Source organism: Saccostrea echinata, unplaced genomic scaffold (genome assembly GCF_033153115.1).
Source record: "Saccostrea echinata isolate AGI-Se365-2 ecotype Australia unplaced genomic scaffold, CSIRO_AGI_Sech_v1 ptg000001l, whole genome shotgun sequence".
NCBI classification, from domain to species: domain Eukaryota; kingdom Metazoa; phylum Mollusca; class Bivalvia; order Ostreida; family Ostreidae; genus Saccostrea; species Saccostrea echinata.
Genome location: NW_026889750.1, coordinates 932,682 through 956,122, shown reverse-complemented (window position 1 = coordinate 956,122; position 23,441 = coordinate 932,682). Strand labels below are relative to the sequence as shown.

General features: G+C 34.5%; 1 protein-coding gene across 13 annotated transcripts in view; it reads right to left on the bottom strand.

Moving 5' to 3' along the window:
* Nucleotides 1–23,441, bottom strand: part of LOC133182524 (uncharacterized) — a 32,523-nt gene that overhangs the window by 570 nt on the left and 8,512 nt on the right. For 3 of the 13 annotated variants that reach the window (XM_061317371.1, XM_061317414.1, XM_061317386.1), the window contains 28 exons: nt 20,460–20,531; nt 17,430–17,481; nt 17,255–17,286; nt 17,073–17,145; nt 16,250–16,322; nt 15,845–16,052; nt 14,783–15,562; nt 13,870–14,473; nt 13,668–13,770; nt 12,245–12,961; nt 11,646–11,731; nt 10,283–10,378; nt 9,931–10,055; nt 9,286–9,382; nt 8,644–8,745; nt 8,226–8,360; nt 7,880–7,960; nt 7,644–7,793; nt 7,409–7,516; nt 6,144–6,315; nt 5,683–5,885; nt 5,253–5,361; nt 4,342–4,449; nt 3,672–3,706; nt 3,033–3,542; nt 2,585–2,665; nt 1,806–1,939; nt 1,419–1,567 (listed from right to left, as the gene is read on the bottom strand). In XM_061317371.1, the coding sequence (XP_061173355.1) occupies nt 1,419–1,567; nt 1,806–1,939; nt 2,585–2,665; nt 3,033–3,542; nt 3,672–3,706; nt 4,342–4,449; nt 5,253–5,361; nt 5,683–5,885; nt 6,144–6,315; nt 7,409–7,516; nt 7,644–7,793; nt 7,880–7,960; nt 8,226–8,360; nt 8,644–8,745; nt 9,286–9,382; nt 9,931–10,055; nt 10,283–10,378; nt 11,646–11,731; nt 12,245–12,961; nt 13,668–13,770; nt 13,870–14,473; nt 14,783–15,562; nt 15,845–16,052; nt 16,250–16,322; nt 17,073–17,145; nt 17,255–17,286; nt 17,430–17,481; nt 20,460–20,531 (5,195 nt within the window). Of the gene's footprint in view, nt 1–948; nt 992–1,418; nt 1,568–1,805; nt 1,940–2,584; nt 2,666–3,032; nt 3,543–3,671; nt 3,707–4,341; nt 4,450–5,252; nt 5,362–5,682; nt 5,886–6,143; nt 6,316–7,408; nt 7,517–7,643; nt 7,794–7,879; nt 7,961–8,225; nt 8,361–8,643; nt 8,746–9,285; nt 9,383–9,930; nt 10,056–10,282; nt 10,379–11,645; nt 11,732–12,244; nt 12,962–13,667; nt 13,771–13,869; nt 14,474–14,782; nt 15,563–15,844; nt 16,053–16,249; nt 16,323–17,072; nt 17,146–17,254; nt 17,287–17,429; nt 17,482–20,459; nt 20,532–20,848; nt 20,940–23,441 lie in introns of those variants that run through there. The other 10 variants (XM_061317399.1, XM_061317403.1, XM_061317421.1 and 7 more) reach the window with 10 other exon arrangements.

Here is a 23,441-nt window from a genome sequence, read left to right as displayed (position 1 = left end):
TCTTCAGATCTTCATAAGAAGCACTGATTTTTTTTTTTTTTTTTTTTTTTTTTTTGAATATACAGATATGTAGTTTAAGCAATAAGTATTGTAATGTGGGTATAATTGAAACTTCAATGATACAGAGTAATAAAATTACTGCAATCTCTATTGTCAAGATAGAAATATATACTGTATCATATCCTAGTCATAATACATGTATATCATTTGATTGATATTTAATATGTATATCAGTTAGAATCATGCTTTAATCTATAATACTTGGATTAAATTTCATGCTTTTTTAGAGACAAACTTAATAGAAACCACAACAGATTTAACAGGCAAACATTGTTAAAAATTCATGCTATTCCAATTGATTTTCAAACATATATCTTACTTTAACATTTACATCAACATTTCAAATCAATTAACTTAAAATATTAGTTTCCACAGCTAAACTTTGCATTTTTGTATTAAAAGACATATTATTCTGAAATCACTTTGCATGGGATATGGAAAATTAGGTACATATACAATTCATCAGACACATATCAGAAATTCAAAACTACATAGCTGCAAACATAGATTACAAAGTAAAGGAATGTGGTAACACCAGTGTAATTATCAACACTGCAGTGTCAAATGATAATCTTTAGAAATGATGATGAAATTTAATTAATCAATTCCATTTTTCAATTTTATTCCCCAAATAAAATGATGAAGGAAGTACAAACTATAGATTTTAATTCAGAAAACCTTTGATAAAGTACCAATGAAAACTACAGAGGTGCGCAAATTTCTAGAGAGATAAAATTATAACAGAGAAAAATTTTTAAATCCTTTTATCCAGTTGAGAACGATTCTTTTTGCATTTCAGGCAGGATAAATCAGTTGTGCTGTCAATAGGCAACAACCAGTGTTAATTAACCAATCAAATTCACAGTTCTATCACCATGGCAACCTTACCTGTTGTAAAAATACCAATCATCATGTGATTTATTTGCAGATGCTATAAGAAATTTTATAAATTATCAAAATTTAATGCTAAAAATTCTTAGTATTGAACATGCACCATAAAATTACCCATAAAAATAAACCTAAAAGTAAATGGTGTAACAAAGAAATTTTTTCTTCTTTCCTCTTAAAACAATACACTGCTGTATAGCTATTACAGTTAGCAATAAGAGCATTTGATAAATACAAACATGGAAAAAAAATGTGTATAGTATTTAAAAATGGTAAATTCTAGCCCTATTTCTGTTATATACCTTGGATTCAGGGGAACATCTAATGTACACATAAGATATTATGTAAAATAAATTAATATATGAAATAGAAAAAGAAAAAAATGCAGATTATGTATTTTGGCAAAATATCATGCAATTTGCTTCCAAGTACAGAGAATCAAGCCATGGGTTTGGGATAGGGACACATACCAGCTGCCTGTCGAGATTTGAGGGTGACCTGTTTGGCGAGTTCCTGGCTGACGGCTAGGAGATGAGCAGTTTTGATCTTTTGCTCCTTGGCTTGCTGGTGGATCTCCCCCACTTGACTAACGTCTGGCTGGGAAAGTGAGTGCTGGACACTGAAAAAATGGGAAAATATCAGGTATCTTGCAGGTTGTCTATGAAAATCATCATTACTCACTGTAACAGTAAAAATAAATTTTCAAAATGATTCACATGATTTTAGTTGTTTAAAGGAAACAGAGAAGAATTCTACAGAACAGACGTCTACTGTTTTGTCTTCATAAAAAGGAATAAAAATAATTTATAAATTTTAAAATACAAATTTGGATTCTACCTCAGTTGTGTTTGCCTTACCTGGACTTGGTCAGCAGTCGTTTGATTTTCTCGGCCTTTTCTTCCCTCTTGATCTTCTCCTCCTCTGTAATGCTTTCGTCGTCAGAGTCTGGTATGTATCTTTCTGGGATTTCCACTTTATTGGGGACGTACAACTAACACAAAAACAAGCAGTGTCCACAGCTCAAGTCACATGCAACAGACTTATGTTTTCATAACTCGCTGTGATTCTATCCATACACAGTTAAGTACAAGACACCTTGATAATTTTCTCCATGTAAATACCAGGGGCTTAGGGTAGAGATAAAGACCCCCATCTCCTTCTTATTTCAATGTACTTTAATACTATCTTTATTTAATGACATTTAATTTTAAAATATTCAAGTTAAGTTTGGCTATAATGAATAAATGCATATATGATACACGTATAACAAATCACAGGCATGCATAGTTAAAGTTATGAAAACATAATGTTTACATATTTACATGTATATGATGTATAAATGCTCATGATATAATTTTTACAATAGATGTTTACGATAAAGATGTTGACAATATGTATTTAGATGATACACACTCATTACCTGCATGCTTTATCTGTGTCAAGGTGTGCAAACAAGAACAGACAGTATAATGCTAAGATCTGAAGTCTGTGACAAAATTTTGTTTCAAAAGTTCTTATAGCCATAGCATTGTTTCTTAACATCAAGACTGTCTGTTCCCCTCTATTTATTAATATTAAACTTTCTCCACTCAAAGGTTCAAACACCCATACACCCCACACGATCCACCCCACTTACAATTTCTCGTTCTATGGCTGCCTCGTCTAGCTGATGTGGAGCTTTCTGGGAACTCTTCACAATGTCCGGAACCATGTCCATCTACAATCACACCAACTCAGTAATTTCCAAATCATCATAAAGCCATTTCAATGAGTTAATAAATCATCTCATATGCATCTTCAATAAAGCAGTTTCATAATCAAAAGCAAAAGAGTTAAGCTTATACAATAAAAGCTCATTAACTCTAAGAGGCATATACAAAAACATGCGAGATTTTAATAATTGAAGCAGAGACATGCAGTGATGGACTGAGCTGATTTGAAAATAAAGTGGATGTACATGTACTAGCATTCTAACGTTAATATGTTGGAGCCATTCATTGTATCATATATCCAATTTAACCAGCCCATCAGTTTTGTCCTTTGTTTAGTACCACTCAGTGTTTTGTGCCGATCAGCACACTTACTCTGTTGGTCATGAGATCCCCAGCTGCAGTGTTAGGAGAGGTGGGCTGAATGAAGGATGTTTCCAGTTTGACTGGTTCACTGCTAGAGATGGTCATGTAACGCCCTTTAGGGGTACGCTTCACATTAAACATTCCCGTACTGCTGTGGGTGCTGACAGGAGCGGTTCCATTATCACTGTTTGTTTCGTTGTCATTAAATGGTGGCTGTACAATGATCCTGGTGGCTTTGACAACACCGTCAGTTTGGGGCTGATGGAATGAGCTGCTATTGGTGGTGACAGTGACAGGGGATTCCACATGGGTGACAGGGGAGGGTGTATTTGATTGCAAGTGGAAAGGTACAAAAGGTCGCGGCCCCATGAGATGGAGGCTTGAGGAGCGGCGAGAGGACGGAGCAGAGGAGGGGTTGCTAGGCAACACAGAGGACCAGGGTTTACTGGAATTTACCGGAGGCAGGTTCTCGTACACTGGGTGGTTACCATGGCTACCAGAAGTGGGTTGTTCTTCACTCTAAAATATGATGTACCAATGATTCTGAATAGTGTAATATATTTATAAATAAATGCAGACAAGCATAATATCATTTGAATTAGTACCAGCAACTGATTTTTTGCAGCTTTTATATTGATGTACACTTACCTGAACTCCCTGTCCATCATAAGTCCAAGATGGATCTGTCAAAATTAAAATAATATATATGATGTAGAATAACTCTCTTTATTTATTCTCTACATTTTAAACCTATATTGTATAAATGTTATAATGGATGTAATACATTTTCAACAGAACAATTTAAGACCAGATCTGATCAGCATAAGAACATATGTGATATTTAAATTTTCTGTTAATAATTCTTCAAAATGATTTACGCCACACATTTTGCTGACATTTTTTCATGTTTGTTTATATCACAAATGGAGAGAATTAAAACATACAAGGAAATAAAATTAAATTGCATAAATTATGTTAATTGGTGGAATGAAGAAAAACTTGAAGTGAATGTTAAAAAATTAGTTATTAAAAGGAATACATAGACATTCCGTGTATCAGTGCTCTTTTCAGAATTCAGTATAAATAATATTTATAGATAATATTAACTGATCTGATATGACTATATTACTGAAATATACACAATGTGATGCAATCAAATTTTTCACTCTGCAAAGCTAGCATTTCACTGCAAATATCACACATGTATCAGTCAAAATCTGGAGAGAAAATCATAATAGTATTGTCAACCCCCCTGTGACCTCGATAAAAAGACAGTGCCATCACCATGGAAGGTGACCATGGCGACAGCGGAACTGACCAGGACTAACATCCTCCCGTCGTGTTTTGTGATTTTCTTTGCGGAGCTCTGATTGGCGCTTCACATCTCTAACAGTTAACACTTTGGGTTTCTCTTTGGGTATAATACCTGAAAATTCAAAGTGTCAAGGATATTCAAGGATTGATGCCCACCTTAAATCTACAAGCTGATGAAGCAGAAATGCTTTCCCTGTTTTCAGATTATGGTTGTGCTAAATGCTGTTTAAAGTTATGGAGATTATACATATAAATTTAAAAAAATTCATAAAAATCAATAAAAGTGAAACAATCTGCCCTTTTCAGTAGAATTGTTCCCATTCAGTGAGCATCTCTGAACACATTATGGAGTGAGAAAGGGCAGACTGTTTATTTGAAATCTGATTACATCAAAGCCAACAATTGTCAAAGCTTTTTATATCAAAGATGCATTAACTTTTTTGCCAAAAAATGTGAAAAAGAACAAAAAACTTCATGCCATTAATATTTGAAAAAGATCAAACAACCTGCTAATCATAAAATCTGCCAAGCTTACAATTTTCTATAAAGCTCTCTGGATACACATTTCTAATTCTGCTTTGCTTTTTTACTTGTATATAGATCATTCTAATATCACACATGCATTCTCTATACATGTATATTTGTACTAAACATTCAACCATTTCATTTTAATGATGAGGGTACATATAATATTTCTTCTGAATATGTATGTATTGGCTTGGCAGATAAATATGTTAATGAATGCATTCAAATATAAAGTTTAAATGAGTAAACAAAATAATTTTCTGGTTAAAAATTTTTTGAAAGTTATTTCACCCACAATGCACTGTATTTCCCATGGTGCAGCTGTGTGCAGTGTACTACCCTACAAACTAGCTATCACCAACAATGGCTTTCACCCCCACTACCACATACCAAAGAAGCGTTTGGTATTATCGTCAGCCTCTGAAATGTCCCATTGTCCATCTGAATTTTCCATTGGACCTCCTCCAGGAGACAGAGAGGAGCTCTCTAAGGACACATTCTGTAAATCAAAATTAGCATGACTGAGGAAAAAAGCTCTTTGATTAAACTTCAATGTTAAAGGTTGTATCTTTTGCTTCATTTAACAACAAGAAATACAAGTATATACAATATAGATTTAAAATCATTGTCATCAAAAGTCATCATAGAAAGCCTAAATAAATCTCTACGCAACAGTCTCAGGTAATATCATCATTTTGAAAGATAAAAAATTGTAAAATTTTAAAGTGATGAGAAAAACATGAGGAAATGCTCTAAAGAAATATTCAGGATACATTGCATATAATTATATTCATCTTTAAAAAACTAAATCATATCTTACATTCTGGCTGACCAGAGTTTCGTATCTGCCTACATCTGTGGGTGATGTATTCTGTGAGTATCCTCCCCTGGGGAGTGAGTTATAACTGTGGAGCACCTGCTGGACCTGTGACAGATCCTTGGAGTCCCCAGTATCCAGATCTGTCTCCATGTAAGTGCTGGGTAACTTCTCCACTGATTTGTTCTTATTTGTTTTAGGTGATTCTGAAATATATGTAAATATTACTGTAAACCTTTTTCCCTCCTTTTCTGACTTGTTCTCTGAAAGCAAAAAACACTCACCTTTTGCAAATGTAAATAAATGTTTCCATATTTTTTACTTTTCTTGCAATATTCATTATTTTTGTTCAATTTCAACTGACCAATAATTTCCCTAACATTGTGATGGTTTTGCCGTTACATTGTTATGATTTTCCTGTGATACCGTGATGATTTTGTCATGACACAGAGATATCCGCTGACCTTTTTCAGGTTTTTCCAGCATGTTTTCCATCCCTCCACCAGAGGATAACCTCCGGAATCGCTTCATGGCCTCTGACAACTCAGCCTGCTGTTCTGTCAGTCCAACCATCATGTCCTGAACTCGTGCCAAGTCCTTCTCCATCTTCACTTTGTTCTTGTAATTTTCTTCTGACTGTAATTTTAAAATAGTATTTCAGAAATTTTTTTCATTTCAAGGTCACTTACATTCTACATTTACGGTAGAATATATATATACTTCAGACAAGTATTTCACCCTCCCCCAAAAAATTGATCTTGACCTCTGACCCAGAAATTTGGTTAAAGGTCACTGCACCCCCTTTACTTAAAGACATAAAGAGGATTAATGTACAAACTTTACCCAAGAGTGATTTTTGTTCTTAATAATATTTTGCTAAGGGGAGAGAAAATAGACAAGGATTTTATAGAGACTGTTTTAACTTTGACTTAATACTTAGAAACTTAGATTAACATCACAGCACAGAGCTCTAATATTGGTGACTAATTAAGTTGCCATGGCGCCTAAAATTTTTGATTGGCGCCTAAAATTTTTCCATAAGTCGCAAAATTGGCGACCAGTTTAAATTGACTTGGCTATCGTCGAATTCCGGAAATTTTCACATTTTAAACAATTTTTCTGAAAAAGCAAAAGGAAATTTAAAAGATGGGAAATTATTTTTAGCAATGGACATGTCTTGTTTTCTAAGGCATGTCATGGGTCCCTATATTTTATTAACTTTTAAAGTTGGCATCTTAGAAAAAATTGCCTGGCAACCAAAAATTAGCATTGGCGACTAAATTTTTTTTGATAAGGCGCCAGCTGGCGCCTAAATTTTAGAGGCCTGCAGCAAATGCTCTACCCATTGGCTCTTTGTGATAATGAACCAGACTGGGTTAAGGGGAGAAAAAATATACTCCAGACGAGTAATATTTGATAGATAGACAGAATGAATGAGAGGCAGACAGACTGACCACTACAGGCAAGCTGCACCCTAATAAGCACATATACATGTACTCATCATTTTTCCTTTGAAAATATAAGTACTCCCTGCTAAATTGAATTTTTTTTTTCAAAAAATGCAACTTTGCATACTTTCTCTTTATAGTATCAGCTTGCAGGAAAGTTATGCATAATCTAATTTATTAATTCTTTTTAATAATTTCCTTTTTATTTCAAACTCCCATGAGTCCTACATATAGGTGCTTATTAGAATATCTTTTGCCAGATGTTGAAAGATAAAACACACCAGTGAAGGGGCACTCTTGCTGCGATTGAGGTCACCATGAACTTTTGACCTCAACAGGGCCACCTCATGCTCCACTTTGTTATTCTCTGCTGTAGTTTCCTCCAATTCCTGCCATGACAAAACATTAATCTCAGTATAGACTAATTAATTGTTAACAAATATGGGGGAAAAATTACTTAGCATTCAGATTTGGGAGATTGTCACTGCATTCCTGGTAGGATATGAGACAACTGACCTTGGAGGCCTCTGCCAGATAGTGCATGACCCTGGAAAGTTCCTTTTCTATTGTCCTCTGCTGATGTAGAAGATTATCAAGGTCACGGGGGTTATCACGACTCATGTCCTGCTGTCTAAGGATTCCATGTAGGGCTTTCTCTAGTAATTCCTGTGAGATTCATGTACATGTGTAATGTATCAATATATGCTAACAAATCAGTAAGTCACACTGACAGTAAAAACCAAAACACTGACCTTATCCTCTTGGTAACTGATGACCTTGTACGACTGCTCCTGCAGCAGGCGATCAAGCTCGTACAATCTTTCCAATTTCTCCTGAAACAGAAACAAAGTTTCAAAGCTGACTAAAAATCTGTCGTATGTGTAACTTTATCAAAAATACACACAAATTATGGATAAAAAATTCCATTTGATGAAATCAAATTTGATGAGTTCATAGACACATGAAAGTATCAGCTTCAAAGTTGATTATTTTATAATATCAGGTGCTCTTGTTAGTTCATGAAATTTCAAAATAGCAGGTGCTCTTGAAAGTTAATACTAACAGTAGTTTGACAAGAAGACTGGTATGACTGCTTACCTCTAAGTCTGCCTCGTCCTGATTCAGCTGTCGAATCTCCTCCTTCATGCTTTGTACCATCTCCTCTTCCTGGTGTTTACGAGAAAATTCAATCATTTTCTTGGGAGGTGTGTACTCCTCAGGAGATAGTAAATGCTGAAACAAAAAAAACCCAAAACTTCAAATCACTCCTAAAATGAGTTACATTTTACAACTTTTTAAAATTTCATTTGAACTGGAGTAGAACATATTTCTGCTGTACTTCCAAAGACTAATAAAATTGTTGACAACAAAGAAGATCCACTCCTCTCTACCCTGAATGTACATGTATATCTCTTGTCAATGTCATCATTCAAATTCCCACACTCATGGATATTTTTTTTGTGGTCATATATATGTACTAATTCACTGACATTTACTTGACCTATTTAAAACTGACCTTTCTGTACTGGGTGGCCATCATATAATTGTCTCCTCCATACAGACTGCCCATGTTCACCATGTTATGGACCAAATTTACAAGTGGTCTGTACACCTCCAGCTGAAAAGAAAACCAAAAGAAAAAATAATGAATCAATTCTCATGACAGAAATCATATCTCTCTTTGGTCTTTTGACAGAAGTCATATCTCTCTTTGGTCTTTATACAAGTAATGTGTGAGATACGAGTTACCTACCACTTTCTCCACTCCAACGAGTTGATATTTTATTCCTAAAGAAGTAATGTATGAGTTACCTACCCCTTCTCCACTTCTATGAGTTGATATTTTAATCTTTCAGAAATGATGTACAAGTTACCTACCCCTTTCTCCACATCTACGAGTTGAAATTTAAAATCTTACAGAAGTAATGTATGAGTTACCTACCCCTTTCTCCACATGTATGAGTCGATATTTTAATCTTACAGAAGTAATGTATGAGTTACCAACCCTTTTCTCCACCTCTCTGAGTCAATATTTTAATCTTACAGAAGTAATGTTTGAGTTACCTACCCCTTTTGCTGATATTTTAATCTTACAGTAATGTGAGTTACCTACCCCTTTTGCTGATATTTTAATCTTACAGTAATGTGAGTTACCTACCCCTTTCTCCACCTCTATGAGTTGATATTTTAGTCTCGTATATTCATTGTGTTCCTCCTCTAAATGAGCATCCACTGGACCCCCTGACTGTTGAACTCTACAAAAAAATTAAGAAATAAGATGCAAATTACTGCAGCTGTAAAACTACACAAACAAGCAAAATTGCACTAGTATACCCATAGTCAGTACACCTTAACTACCAGTACATTACTTCCAATACCTGGGCTGCATTCAAGATCATAGTGGTTACATAGGTCTGCATACAGCTATACTCTTGAATCATATGCTAGTCTAGCCGCTACATAGCGATAACAGGCATTAATTCTTATAGTGTGGCCAAAAGACCTGGATATCTAGCCTACCAGCTAAGCTAACCGCTATGATCTTGAACCCATAGTCCATGGTCCCAACAATATTTGGGATAAAGTTTCAATTTTATTCATATCTTGAAGACTAGGATGTACTTCTTGAAAAATTACAGACATATTTCTACATGCACTGTTGTTCCCAGTTAATAGGCTTTTCTTGTATATTTTTGTATAATGTAAAGTGTTTGAAGGAGAGTTTGATACAAACACTTCTTGGTATGCTAAATTTCTAGAAAAGTAATACATTGTTGTTTGTAGAAGTTTCTGGAAGGCTTACATTTGTCTGTATCTGTGTTCTGCATGTCGTTTCTCCTCCAATCTTTGTCGGAGGAAATGTCGGACATTTTCTTCAGCTGCCTGGTCTCTCCTTAACTGTATTAGCATCAGAACCAACTCATCATGCTACAAAAAGCCATAAAACATACCTCAGATATCTCAGCAACATGCAAACAAAAAAAAATTAACCACCAGTAGACATATTCTCCTTTTTATTAATTTCAACCTGATAATTAGTCCCTTACTGATACATGTATTTGTTAATTATTTTACAGACAGACTTTTATTTAGATATCGATATTTTATTGGTATATTCTGTATACTAAAAAGAAAACATAATAAATAGTACATACAGTTTTCCCTAGGAGATCCCCAGCCGAAATGCTCATTCTGATTCGACTACCTCCAATTGGATACTTCTTGTTCAGACCAGGGAGTCCTGCAGTCGCCTGCGAGGAATAAACAAAAGGACCATTAGCTCTACCTGGCAAGTAGTTTAACAATTCAGAAATGAATACACTGTGAAGACTTTCTTATGTTGACCTGGAGACATTCTTATACATGCAACAAATACTGACACCAATTTATCATCAAATTTTTATGGAACAGATTTAAAATCTTTTCAATTTAAACCAATGGCATAAACATTAGTTATGGTAACAAAGGATGTAGACACAATGTAGACAGGAGTGAAAAGCGAAAGTATTGCATACATTTACATATTTTCACACCTACATGTAGTTCCTCTTAAAAACTAAATTTCTTTTAACAAATACAACAGGACACTCAGTGTTAGAATATTTATAGTTCATTATGAATGCACTTTTTAAGCAATATGTTAAGGTGTTGGGGAGATTTTAAAAGATTTTATGCACACTTCAAATTCGTAATCTGTGGCAGTCATACAGATTCAAGTGGTGGTGGCCAGATAGTTCAATTGGTTGAGTACATTATGGTCCATGAAATGAATATTGGTCTGGTCTACTCCATTTTCTCCCTTCCTGTTATAAATATATTTTATAAACCCTACTCATATCTTAATAATGGTTAAAAGTTGGATTCCAGCTGTGGGGAGATTTTAAAAGATTTTTAAACACACTTTCAACTTCTCATCTATCTAGTCTGACCCAATACAGTCAAACCTGTATTAAGCAGTCACCTGCGGGAACCATTAAAAGTGACCTTTATAGAGAGGTGACCTTTGAAAAGAGGTTCATCTTTTTTCAAGAAAAATTCTTTTTCAATTTATGCAAGTTCTGTGTTTTAAAATACTACATCATAGAATATTAAAGAAGGATGTGTTTTGGACATCAATGGTCTCAGTTAGATATTTTAAATATAGTCTCAAGATTAAGTTCAATTTGATGACTCCAACAAAAATATATTGAGTCTAATAGGGCATTGCATTATCCTCCCTCCAAACAACAAGACTTTCTTTTATCATAAGATAACATTATTATGTTGTGCCATGAATAAAAAATAATGTATTTTTTATCTAAACTGCCTCTAAAGAAACAAGTTTAGTTAGTCCTGATAATTTTATGTTACTTCTGATCTAGCCTGACCCAGTACTTCTGATCTACTTAGCTAGACACAGTACTTCTGATCTTATTAGCCAGACACAGTACTTCTGATCTACTTAACCTGACCCAGTACTTCTGATCTACTTAACCTGACCCAGTACTTCTGATCTACTTAACTTGACCCAGTACTTACAATGACTTGAGAGTCTGGCATATCAGGATCCTCCTTCACTGTATGGATCATACCAGGTTTCTTGCCTCCCTTTCTTCCACCGAAATCTAAAACACATCATCATAATGAAATACAATTACCACTACAATGATCTTGTTCTGCACATGAGGAAGGAGATTAGATATACAATGTATGAATATCTGGTTAAACTATACTAAATATATAGGATTACATGGATAACTTCTAACGGGAAATGCTTACAACATCAAAAGCATGCATATAAATATATGGTTATTATAAATTAATGATATTCTTTTACAATTAATATTTTCTATACCATAATACCTAGAAAATATCATGCATTCACAACACCTCACTGCCTCACATGAACTATTTAGTTTTCAGACTGACAACACAATGCATTACAACAAAATCATGCATGTTTCCAAACACCCTACCCCTGAATCCAAAATGAGGAAGCTTTGCAATTAAGTATACTAGTAAACAATCAAGTGACCTGTAATGACTCTTATGTGAATGGTTGTTGTGAATGTATGTACATGACTACTATAATAGGTATGTTCCCCTGTCAAAAAAAGTTGTGCATGTCACACCTGTACCTGGTCTTTGATTGACAGATTGTGGGTGGGGCCTCTGTGTCTCTGACTCCTCCCTTCTGGATACCTGAGAACTTGCTGTTGACAGCCTCTTTTTGACATCTGTCTCACTCTCAGTTTCGTCATCTGCTGTGTACCTATAATCATTCATGGTGGGTCTTTCAGCTGCTTTGCTGGTTTGGGGCAAAGTTCCATCAAAACTCCTGTTGGTAATTTTATCATTCATGGGAGCATTCTGTATGAACAGATTATTGACTCTGCTAAGGTTGGACCCATTGAGGGAATTTCTTTGACCACCTGGCCTTCTGGAATTCTCCACAAACTGAGGTCCACTGAGGGAGTTTGTGCTGGTGTCTAGTTCTTGTCTTTCCCCTGGATATCTTGAGAAACTAACATCCTGGTCTCTACTCTCATTCATCACAGAGTGACTGTCATTCATTCTTTGTTCTACCATATGTTGATGCATTATATTATTTTTCTCCAGCAAGTCCCTTTCTGAGATCTGTTCCTTTAAGAAAGTCTCTTCATCCCCAGACTCATTTTTACTCTGCTGCCGAGTCACTGAGTTATCAGGACTGCTCATTCGCCTACGAGCAAGATCACTAGCATCAAGACTTTGGAGTACCTCTCTTGACCCTGATCTTAACATTGTTGATTTCTGAAACTTCTTAATAATCCTAGGTTCCTCTGAATTATCAATATCTTGGAGATTGTTGGCATCTATAATGTACCATACACATTTACATACACAATATCAAGCACTTACTAAATCATGCATCGAAGGATAGAAAAAGCCCCAACCCCATGCATCACATGTAAGCCAGTACATGTAGATATTACATTATAACAACCATGCCATTTTTTTTTCAAATGTGCTACTCCTTAGAAACAGATAATTGCATGCGAAAAAAAGGAAAGTTTTTAAAAATCAGATGTGAAAAGATCCCTCCTTAAAAATCAAAATTAATGCAAATTACCATACTATCTTAAAATTTAAGCATCTGTAAATACCACTGATGATGACATATTTGATATATTTTATATAATTATCTTTTTTTAAGCACAGCTATCTAATAAAAATACTTTTTGGTACGTTATTTATACAATGTAGCATTATTTTTCTAAATAGTGAAGCAGTCATTAAAAGGCTATTTAATGAAAAAGAAAGAGCAATACACATGTAGTAGAGAAAAAGAAGGAAAGTTTTCATGTGCAGAATAGAGAAAATGCCAATGTATTCTATATTTCTATAAACAATTCTTTTTTTAAAAAAAAAACATTTTTAAAAATTGTACATGAATATTTTTTCTAAATTAAATATCATTTCAATCAAACTAATAAAAAATTACTGGTTAAAACATTTCTCTATTATCTAGAATATTTAAATGTTATCTATACATCTACAGGTATACAGGGGCATGCTTACTTGACTTGTACCCATTTTGGTTCCCATGCCCAGCCTCATTTTGGTGAGGATAACCTACATATCCTGGATGTAGGTGATTCCCCTGGTAATTATTTCCTCCTCTCTACAAAGGAAAAAAACAAATTTCTGAATATGCATTGAAAAAAAAATTAATTTACATGCCAAAAGTTCAAAAGAGTTTTGAAAAGTGGAGAATTCTTACGGGAAAATGTGGTGCATTTTCACTGGTGGGAGTAGGATAATTGAAGTAAGCAGGCTGCTGCATTCTTATCTCTAGAGCTCTCTCAGCATCAAGTAACTCCTGGGAAGTCTTGGGAGTTTTGGCTTGTGCCAATTCCTCCACATACTGAGACCGCACAGCTGAAGGAAGGGGTGGGCGGTGGGGGGCCGGACTGATCTGGTCCCCATTTCTGTGTGATAAGGCATCCCCAATATTGACATACGTATGAGGAATGTCTACATATAGATCATTTTGACTAACGGGTAGACTGAGATTCTCTCTGTTTGCTTGCTGTAATGGTTGGCTGGACTGATTGACTGGCGGTTGATCCTGAGTGAGGTACAGTCTGGGGGGTTCCTTAGGGTGTTGACTGTTGGAACGGCCGGGGTAATTTTCATCATGTTCTGGTTTGATCCTTCCATGCCTCAGAATCTGAGGATCCTGTGGATAACCTCTTTCGTCTCCATAGAGACGATCCATCTGTTGAGCCTCCGCCCTCTGTGGAGAATAGTAACCATAGTTACTGGTTTCGCTGGTTTCTCGAGAATGATTTGAGTGAGGAATAATATCTGGTCTATCCACAGACCTGCAATCCAGATTAATATTGATAACAATTTACTCAGCAAGCCTTTGTCTTTTGAAAATTAAAAAAATTATGAATCTTGAGTTTGAGAAAAAGACATTTACTCATACTGGTTATGAGACCTGTTTAGCCCACTATACAAACATAAACTTGTACGATTTAGATTCACTTTGAAATGTGCAGAATAAAGCAGCAGATCACATAACATGTCATGAACACAGAAAAAGAACAACTTGACAGAAGTGATGAAACACAGCTGATAATGGGAAAAATTAAAATAAATCAATATCAAGAAAAATATCAAACTGCTACCTTGGATCATGCTGTGACATATGAACATAAGGGTTGTCATCAGCCTTGTGCCTCGGTGAACTCGGTTGAATTCTGTATTCTTTTGTTCGATTATGCCCACCTCTTTCCTCAAACCTTTCATGAGGAGAAAGATCTCTATTGAGTTTTTTCACAGGTTTGCTGTACACATTGTCTTGATTGTGTGAATTCTCCCTGTCTTTTTCCTGATCATAAGCTGCTCTACTGTAATCAGGAATTCTGTTTGGATAACCTAACCTCGCATCAACCTCATCCCTGTAAGTGGGATGACGATTGTCCTGAGTATTTCTTCTTGGATCCACATTTCTTGGATCATATTCGTTGTAAGATCTTTCTTGAGGATGTGGTTCATTGTATGACCTTCGATTCTGGGGATCATCAGGTCTTAGTGAATTGTCTCTAGGATAATTTCTAGAGGGTTGAATTTCCTCACTTAGTGGTCTTGCCCTATCTGTCTGTCTGTTCTGGGGCCTATGATTCACTTGTGCCCTTGGATCAGTAGGAAAATGTTCATATCTTCTATGAGGTGGGTCACGATTCTCAGGATATTGATTTGTATTCCTCTTCTCTGGTGAAAGCCTTGGTTGTCCTTGATCTTGATAAGGTCCGAAAGCTGATTGTGAATTAGACTTGTTGGATGGAGGAAATTCTGGTGGCCCACTGAATCTCTTCTTTACATCCTCATCTTCATCTTCATCCCACTCCATAAATGCTGATTTAGGGATTAACTTTGGAGTGTTGTTATTTGGTTCAGGAGATTTCCTACAAGAGATACAAACAGTTTACTGTTAATAACTTCTAAAACATCTGAAAAGCATGAACAAGATATTCTGTCTTCCCTTGCTCATAATTTACTTTTTTTCAAAATCAAAAAAAAAAAACCCACCTCAAAATATACCTCTATTGAAAATAAAATTCAGTTTATTGTAGTGTATTACATCAACAGAAAATGTCTCAGAAATATTTTCACCCCCTACCCCCCTCCCCGCAAAAATTGCATATCACCATGTATTTAAGGAAGAAGTGTTTATATTTGTAACATACTTGGGGACCCCCTTGAGGGCTGCTGCTAATTTGAGTGACTTGATCCACCTCTCCATATCAATCTGACTATCTGAGGCAAAAAAATAAGTCTTCATGTTGTTGTGTTCTGCTTTAAATGAAAATTTTTTGTTGCTTTCTCCTGGAGCACTCTGGGAAATCTGGTAGCTAGGCAACAAAATGGAGCCCACAGAATGATGCTCTTTATCATCTGAAAATAAAACATACATGTAGACATTATGGACACGGGTACATGTATCTGTCACCAAATAGTTTTAAATGCTCTTTATCATATTTCCTTTACTCTTAACAACAATTTTTTTCACTATGACCTTCTAAAGGTTCAATATGATGTGCATTATTCCTGAAGTTTTCTTTAATTATTATCCACTTGAATATAATATCAACCTTTGTAGAAGAAGAGTCCAAAATCTGCAAGGACACACCAGCGTTTCTTCCAAGATTTCAGGCCACCACTCTCCTGTGTAATGAAACAAAATGTCAAATTCTTCAATCAAAAAACATCCTTAACGGCTTTTGTAGTTTGACTCTTCCCCTAAATGTATCTCATAAGAACTAATGACTCTAGTGAAACCAATACTTCAGGCATCTCAGCAAAGTACTAAGCAAGATTTTACTTTCTGAGCTAATAGACCAATACCAAACAGACACCTCAGAAAAATACTAAGCAAGATTATTTCTTCTGAGCTACAATACCAACAACCTTGCCCTTGGCAGGCTTCCTAGCCAAGAATAATTTTTGTGCAAAGTCTGATTTTCTAAAATTCAAAATTATGGCTTACATAGGAAATTTACATTTCTGAACTTGTGACCTTGACCTAGTTCATATGACCTTGGTTTAGGCACATAAGCCCTTGGGACAAATGCAATTTTTGTACATGTACCATGAATAACCTTGTTTCTCCACTTTTTAGCCATATTTCATGCAGGAATTTAACATTTCTTTACCCAGTCACTGAAACACTGTACAGTGAAACCTTTGAAAAACCTTAATATTTAAATTTTGAGAAATTAATTTGGCAATAGCATATGCACATGCAGGTTAATAACATTTCTACAAATTTGAAAGAAAATTGAATAGTTCTTGAAATAGTCTTCCGACAAAAAAAATTGTCCATGAACAGATTGGGTGATTTCAGTACAACAAAAAGCTTCATTTGTTTGGGGGGGGGGGGGGGGCATGATAACATTTTTTTCATTGAAAACATACCTGACGATAAAGCCAGCCCTTTATGGTTACCATGGCGGTTTCTTCTCGTTTTGCAGCTGGTGCCTTCAGAGCTCTACAAAATTTACATTTGTTGCTTATTGTATATAAATGTTTATTGAATAACCATGATAACAGAAAATCTCTTTTGATAATAAAACAATGTAGTTTAATAACCAACCTACCTTAGTTTTGTAGGAGATCTTATTGGTGACTTCTGGGGGAAAAATAATAATTAAACTTTAGAATATTAAATACACCAGAATAAATCAAACCTGGAATGATTCCAGTCTAATTGGATGATCTAAAATTATAGTATTTATTTGCAGAGAAGTTCTACAGTCTATAAATAGTACTTACTGGGGGTCCTCCACCAGGGCTGTTAGGGGGAGAGGCTGCAGAGGTGGAGGATCTGAAAAAAATAATGTCCACAATTCAATAAGTAGAGAAAACTATATACAAAAGTGATTTTGTAGTATAACTCAATCCTCTGATCATCTTTATGATGGTTACCACTGGGTAAATTTAATCTTAATGAATATATAACCAAGATTAAATTATACATGTATTGACCCACATCTTTAAATCCACTTTGTATCCCCAATGCCTTTTTAATTGTGGAATAACTAAACTTAAAATATGACACCACATATACTGGAAAATCATGTCACCATCCATTTCTGGTGTTAGTTACATGTAACCTACAATATGGTTGTCATACATGTACGTGTTTCAATAATCCAACATGCCATGTGGATCCAGTTATACCACATATTCCAGAGTCAAACATGAACTCCTGACAAAGACAGACAGACAGAGGGACTCTGTAATTACTATGAGGCATTATAGCTTAATGCATGGCCCTGAAAATGGCAAGTGTGCAATGGCCCCTTGCACAAAAGTTTATGTGTTAGAATAAGCATTAATTAAGTCAAATGATTGGTTGTCTGTTAAATGCATCACAATATGACATACAGATGCATCTTTTCTTACTTTATGGGCATATGCAACAGTTTTGAACTTTTTATATTGAAGAGTTCCAATGATTGAAAGATTTTTGAAGGACCTTTTTACAACTTTTACTATAATGCCTACTGATGCTATAAACCTATTTTAAAATAAATTTTGAGGAAATAACAGCCAAATCTATATACATGTATTTGGTTAATGTTTCTTTGAATTATAGCACAACTTGAAGGATTTTCATCTTTTAATATCTATTCAAACCCCCTGGTAATGTATGCTGAATTTTTGTCTATTGAGATCATTTAAATGGTTTAATATGATTATAAATTAAAAATATCTTGAACAATTATAAATGGGTAAGACATGTTGTACAGCTATTGTAAGGTACATTGTGTATGACCTTAAAATAGATGGAACAAAATTACATTTATTCGGTTGCTGTTTTCCAAAATGAAAAAAAAAATTAATCTGCCCCACTGATTGGATGCATATTATATCCAACAAATAAGCTTTATCAATAAGTTTTCACTGCATCTCATATTGCATGTGTTCAGATATTTCAACTTACAGTAATTTTTAAGAATTTCCCGGGCAAATTCACTAATTTAAGCCCAAACTCTCTGCAAAAACTTGAATTCACTCTCCAGGCTTCAACATGATGTTCCTGAATATAAAGCTACATGCAACCCCATATTCTAATAATTTTACTTACTGACAAGTAAATAATTTTACAACTTCCCTCTTAGTGTAAAGGATTCAAATTCACATGACTGAATGGGCTTCATATACAAATACAGTTCTAAAAGCATAAGCCCCAGGAATAGATTTAATCCCATTAAATTTTGAATGTAATCCTAATACATTTTCTCAGCATGACAGAAGTTTTCAGATAATCCCAAACAATGCAACCTGGACAGAAATCAAAATGTTCTGCATTATAAATTCACCACAATTATAGTAAACTTTTTTTCTCACAATATGAGCAAATGCTTTATTAATGCAGGGATGACCTTATACGCAAGTCTGTATAATTAGCTTCCGAAGAACCCAAAGACTAATTTGATTTGTTACAAAATAATCTTATTAACCAGTGTTCATCGTCACCTAAATAATCTGTTAATCTACACCGTCAGTCAACTTTGCTGACAATGGAAACCAGTGACACTTACATTGGAAAGTGTCCAATAAACACACAACCAAAGTACATGACAGAACTAATGCAACAACCAGCTCATTTGCTAATTAATATGAACAAAGTATACAATGATCACATGTACATATTAATTGAGTGCAACTTCCAAGACACTTGTCATTGAAATGCAGCTATCTATCATATCTATCATATTATACTTACTTAATATTGAATTTTGTACCTCAAACCAGTGTTATTTCAAATAACTATGTAGTAATACTTTATCAACAACATATTAAACAGTGAAAAAATAAATATCAACAATGGAATTCATGTGTATCTTGAATCCAAATCTTTTCAATATAGCTACTCATTTTTTTAAATGTTAAAGACAGTCAACTCAACATTATAATGACAGGATCAATTTGAAGGTTTAACTCAGTGTAATTGATTTAAAATACTTCAATTTTCAGTAAACATCTGGGGAATACGTTCTATTTCCACTATGGAAGAGTTATACTTCTTAGTGCGCTCTTTTGTGAAAAAGTCGGCAAATGTACAAATCTCGCGGGATTTCAGGGACAAACGTAACGTAAACATGTAAACAATATGTTGAATGTCGATGAACAAATCCTAAGAAAATGCAAATGAAATATTTTATTGTTGTGGACTTTATATACATCAAGAGTAGGAATGACAATGATATTAATTTATATCTATTGTTGATTGTATGTATCTATTTATCGTATGGTACATCTAAATACAATACACATGCCTCGGAAATGTCGTATTTTTTATTAATGGATGATAAATTTAGGGTTCTCGCTCTCTTACATATGTCTTTAAATTCTTCTATTCTTTAACTGGAATGACAAATACATTTAACATTAAAAATTGGATTGAGATTGGCATGTTTTGTATTATCCGCAAAGCCATGCCATCCCTGTCAGACGACCAAACGCGCCTCTAATTTTGAAGAGTTCACTAATGGAAATAGAACGTATTATAGTGTATATATATATACAAACAAAATATCACATGTCATTTAATGAGAAACAGCATTTGCAATTTTTAAGAAATTATTCGTAACTTACTTACTACTCACATGGTACTGACACTTCATGGTACATGTAGTAACTTTATTAAAATCTTAAGAATCCCATTTTCAGTCTTTTGTTAAACTCTTAAAATAAGCTTCAACAGAACGACCCTCAAATTTCTATGAGCTTTGTCATTTCTATTGACTGAATAAGATTCAATGACTTTTGACAGAATTAGACAGAACAGCTTACTGTTTGGGACTCCCATGGCTTACTGTTCTGCCAGTCACTGGGTGCTCAAAGGTCGTAGTCTGTGTATTGTGACTGAAAAAAAGGAAGGAAAAAAATAAGTTCTCACATTTAACAATCCCCAGCTAAAATGCACCTTTCATGAACTGTCTAGCAAACACAGGTTATCAGACTGTAAAGTTGTCTATTTTTTTCCAAAAAGCACACAATTAGAAGTTCATCAGGTTTACTCCAGATTACTTTCACATTGTAGTTAACTAAAAAGAATCACGCTCATATCCAACAAAAGACTCAAATGATCAGAACTTAACAACCCAGTCAAGTTTATCAGACTAGGTGTAAAATTATCAAAATCTACAACGAACACACATAAACATGTATATTAATATTACCTGGGCATGTTCAAGTTCAATAACTTTTAGTTCCCATTAAAATAAGGCACGTACATCAAAGAGTGAATGTCCTTATACATAAAAGAATCACTAGTTGTCAAAATCTCAAAAAGAAAAAATTCAATGACATTTCTCAAGGCCTCTGAGCCAATCACTTCCAGAGAACCGGTCTTTGTGCCTGCAAATTAGCGTACCATCCTGCATACTTTGTTTTTGTCCCAGGTATGTCACCGTTATAACAGCTTAAATGTCCAAACTTTATCAGGAACAAAAAATTCTCTAAAAGCCTGTGTTTTTCAGGATATGCAATGTTACACACGTAAACCTCTTAAAGAGACCTCAACCGTTCTTCAGTACCACCTACTCAATGTAAACATGACTCAGGCCGTCTGCAACTCAAAATCTACCTGTTACACCTGTGTCTGACCTACCCAAAATATATACACAAAATACAATGTCCTACACTCAAAAGATAAATGGTCAATCAATATTGAACAGAAACTCTGTTTTATTGATGCCTAGTGAAAGGTCTTAATCATTTAATTCCCAAACAAGAGCTGTGTCAACAAGATTTTTTAGCCACACTTTGTGAAATCAATATTGTTTAAAAGGAATTCTTGACCAATGTTCAGGAATTTCCTATTATTTCTGCACAACTGAAGTTTAAAAGGTACACAAATGAGATTTTTAAACAAAGAAATTGTGAAGCACTTGACATTTGTTAACAATTATAGAAAATGATGATTTTGCTCTTTTTTTAAAAAATAAATGTTCCTTGATGCCTGAAGAGAGTACTAAATGTATAAGAAATTTTTTAATTTAAAAATTAAAGTTGCTGAAGATTTCACAGCATATCCTGTTAAATTTTAACTTAGGAATATAAATATAACTTAAAGGGTTAAGCTTAAGGTGCACTGGTCTTAAGGACTTATCATTCATCTGGAAAATGCAGGTCATGTGCAGGATTTCAGCATATACTGATCAATGTAGGTTTTATAATTCTAATCAGATATAAACTTAATCCAACCACTTTTAACTAATTGGCCTGACTCATTCTGAAATTAAAGGTTAAGAATTGATTGATTCATCCAAAACATGACTGCTTTCAAGAGAAGGTAATGTAGAATGCATGCATGGTTTGCCCAGTGTTGATCAGTTTAGATTTATTTGGAAAACAATTTGACCTGAATGGATTCTGGTAAATAAAACAACCTGACCTGAATGGACTCTGGTAAATAAAACAATCTGACCTGAATGGATTCGGGTAAATAAAACAATCTGACCTGAATGGATTCGGGTAAATAAAACAATCTGACCTGAATGGATTCAGGAAAATCAGGTTCCTTGCAGCATATGGAGCATCATGCATTCAGGCAGTATACATCTCGAGATCATCATGACTTAATGACTGGTTGCATTACTAACTGCTTACAAATATTTGGAAAATGTTTTTAATAGTTCAAGGCCAGCAATAAAAAAATCTATGTTTTATAAACCAAACCCTTTATCTCTGAGCTAGGTCTATTCCTTACATATACACAGTAATCCAAGGTGCAAAATTCAGAAGCATGAAACATGAAATTATCACAATTTTTAATCACTATGCATAATTGCATAAATCTCTGCCATACAATTTTACTGCTTAGAGCAAATGCATGCATAGAATATCCCATCATGCTGACATTTGTAATTAAATTTGATGACTGATTGTTATTAGTTTTCTAAATCATAGTCACATATCAACAACCTAATTAAAATGAAATAAATCAGAAAATTTATATATTCTTAAGCACTTGGTGGGGGTAATATGGTAAATTAAATGTAGGACAAGGTATATTAATGCTGGATGGCAGGAACTGGCAAAATATTATTGTACCTTGGTCCTTGGATAAATTCACAAAAAACTTAGAAAGTTTTGCCCCCTGTCACTAAATGTAGCAAAATACACCCACAGTCCATATGAGATATATATGCATAGTACACATTCTTCCTAGTTAGGGTAACTGCAAACTTCATTATAAACTGGATCTTTCAAGTACATAATCAAAGTACTCAGGAGTACAGAGAGTCGGGCTTATTTATAGAGCAGTGACCAGTACCGTTTTAGATGAAGCATACATGAAATAACTGCTACACAAGTTCAGAAATATTATTTTGCGATAAATTATTAAATGCATTAAAAAGTTTGTTTGTTTTTTTTAACACAGGAAAAGTTTTAAAAATCATCTCTGTATAACAATGTATAACCTCAGTGTCAGGATATCGCATTATATTATATGGGAACTGATCTAATTTGAAAAGCGTAATGGTAGAGACAGGTAATATTTATGTTGGCTGTTGTTGAGTTACCATCCGGTGTATTCCTCCGCGCAGATCGGCGATCCCAAGAGCCTGGTCATAGCTTATGCTCTGGAGCTCAGCTAAAAATGGTTGGTTATAATGTTTTAATTAAATGTTACAAAAGATAACAAACAAAACTAATGCACTTTCAAAAAGGAACCAGAATCCTAATCCATTGCTCATCTCCTTTCCAGTGCAATTCCTTGATATATTTATCCTTAAATAAACATTTAGGTATCTGCATGAGCCTAAA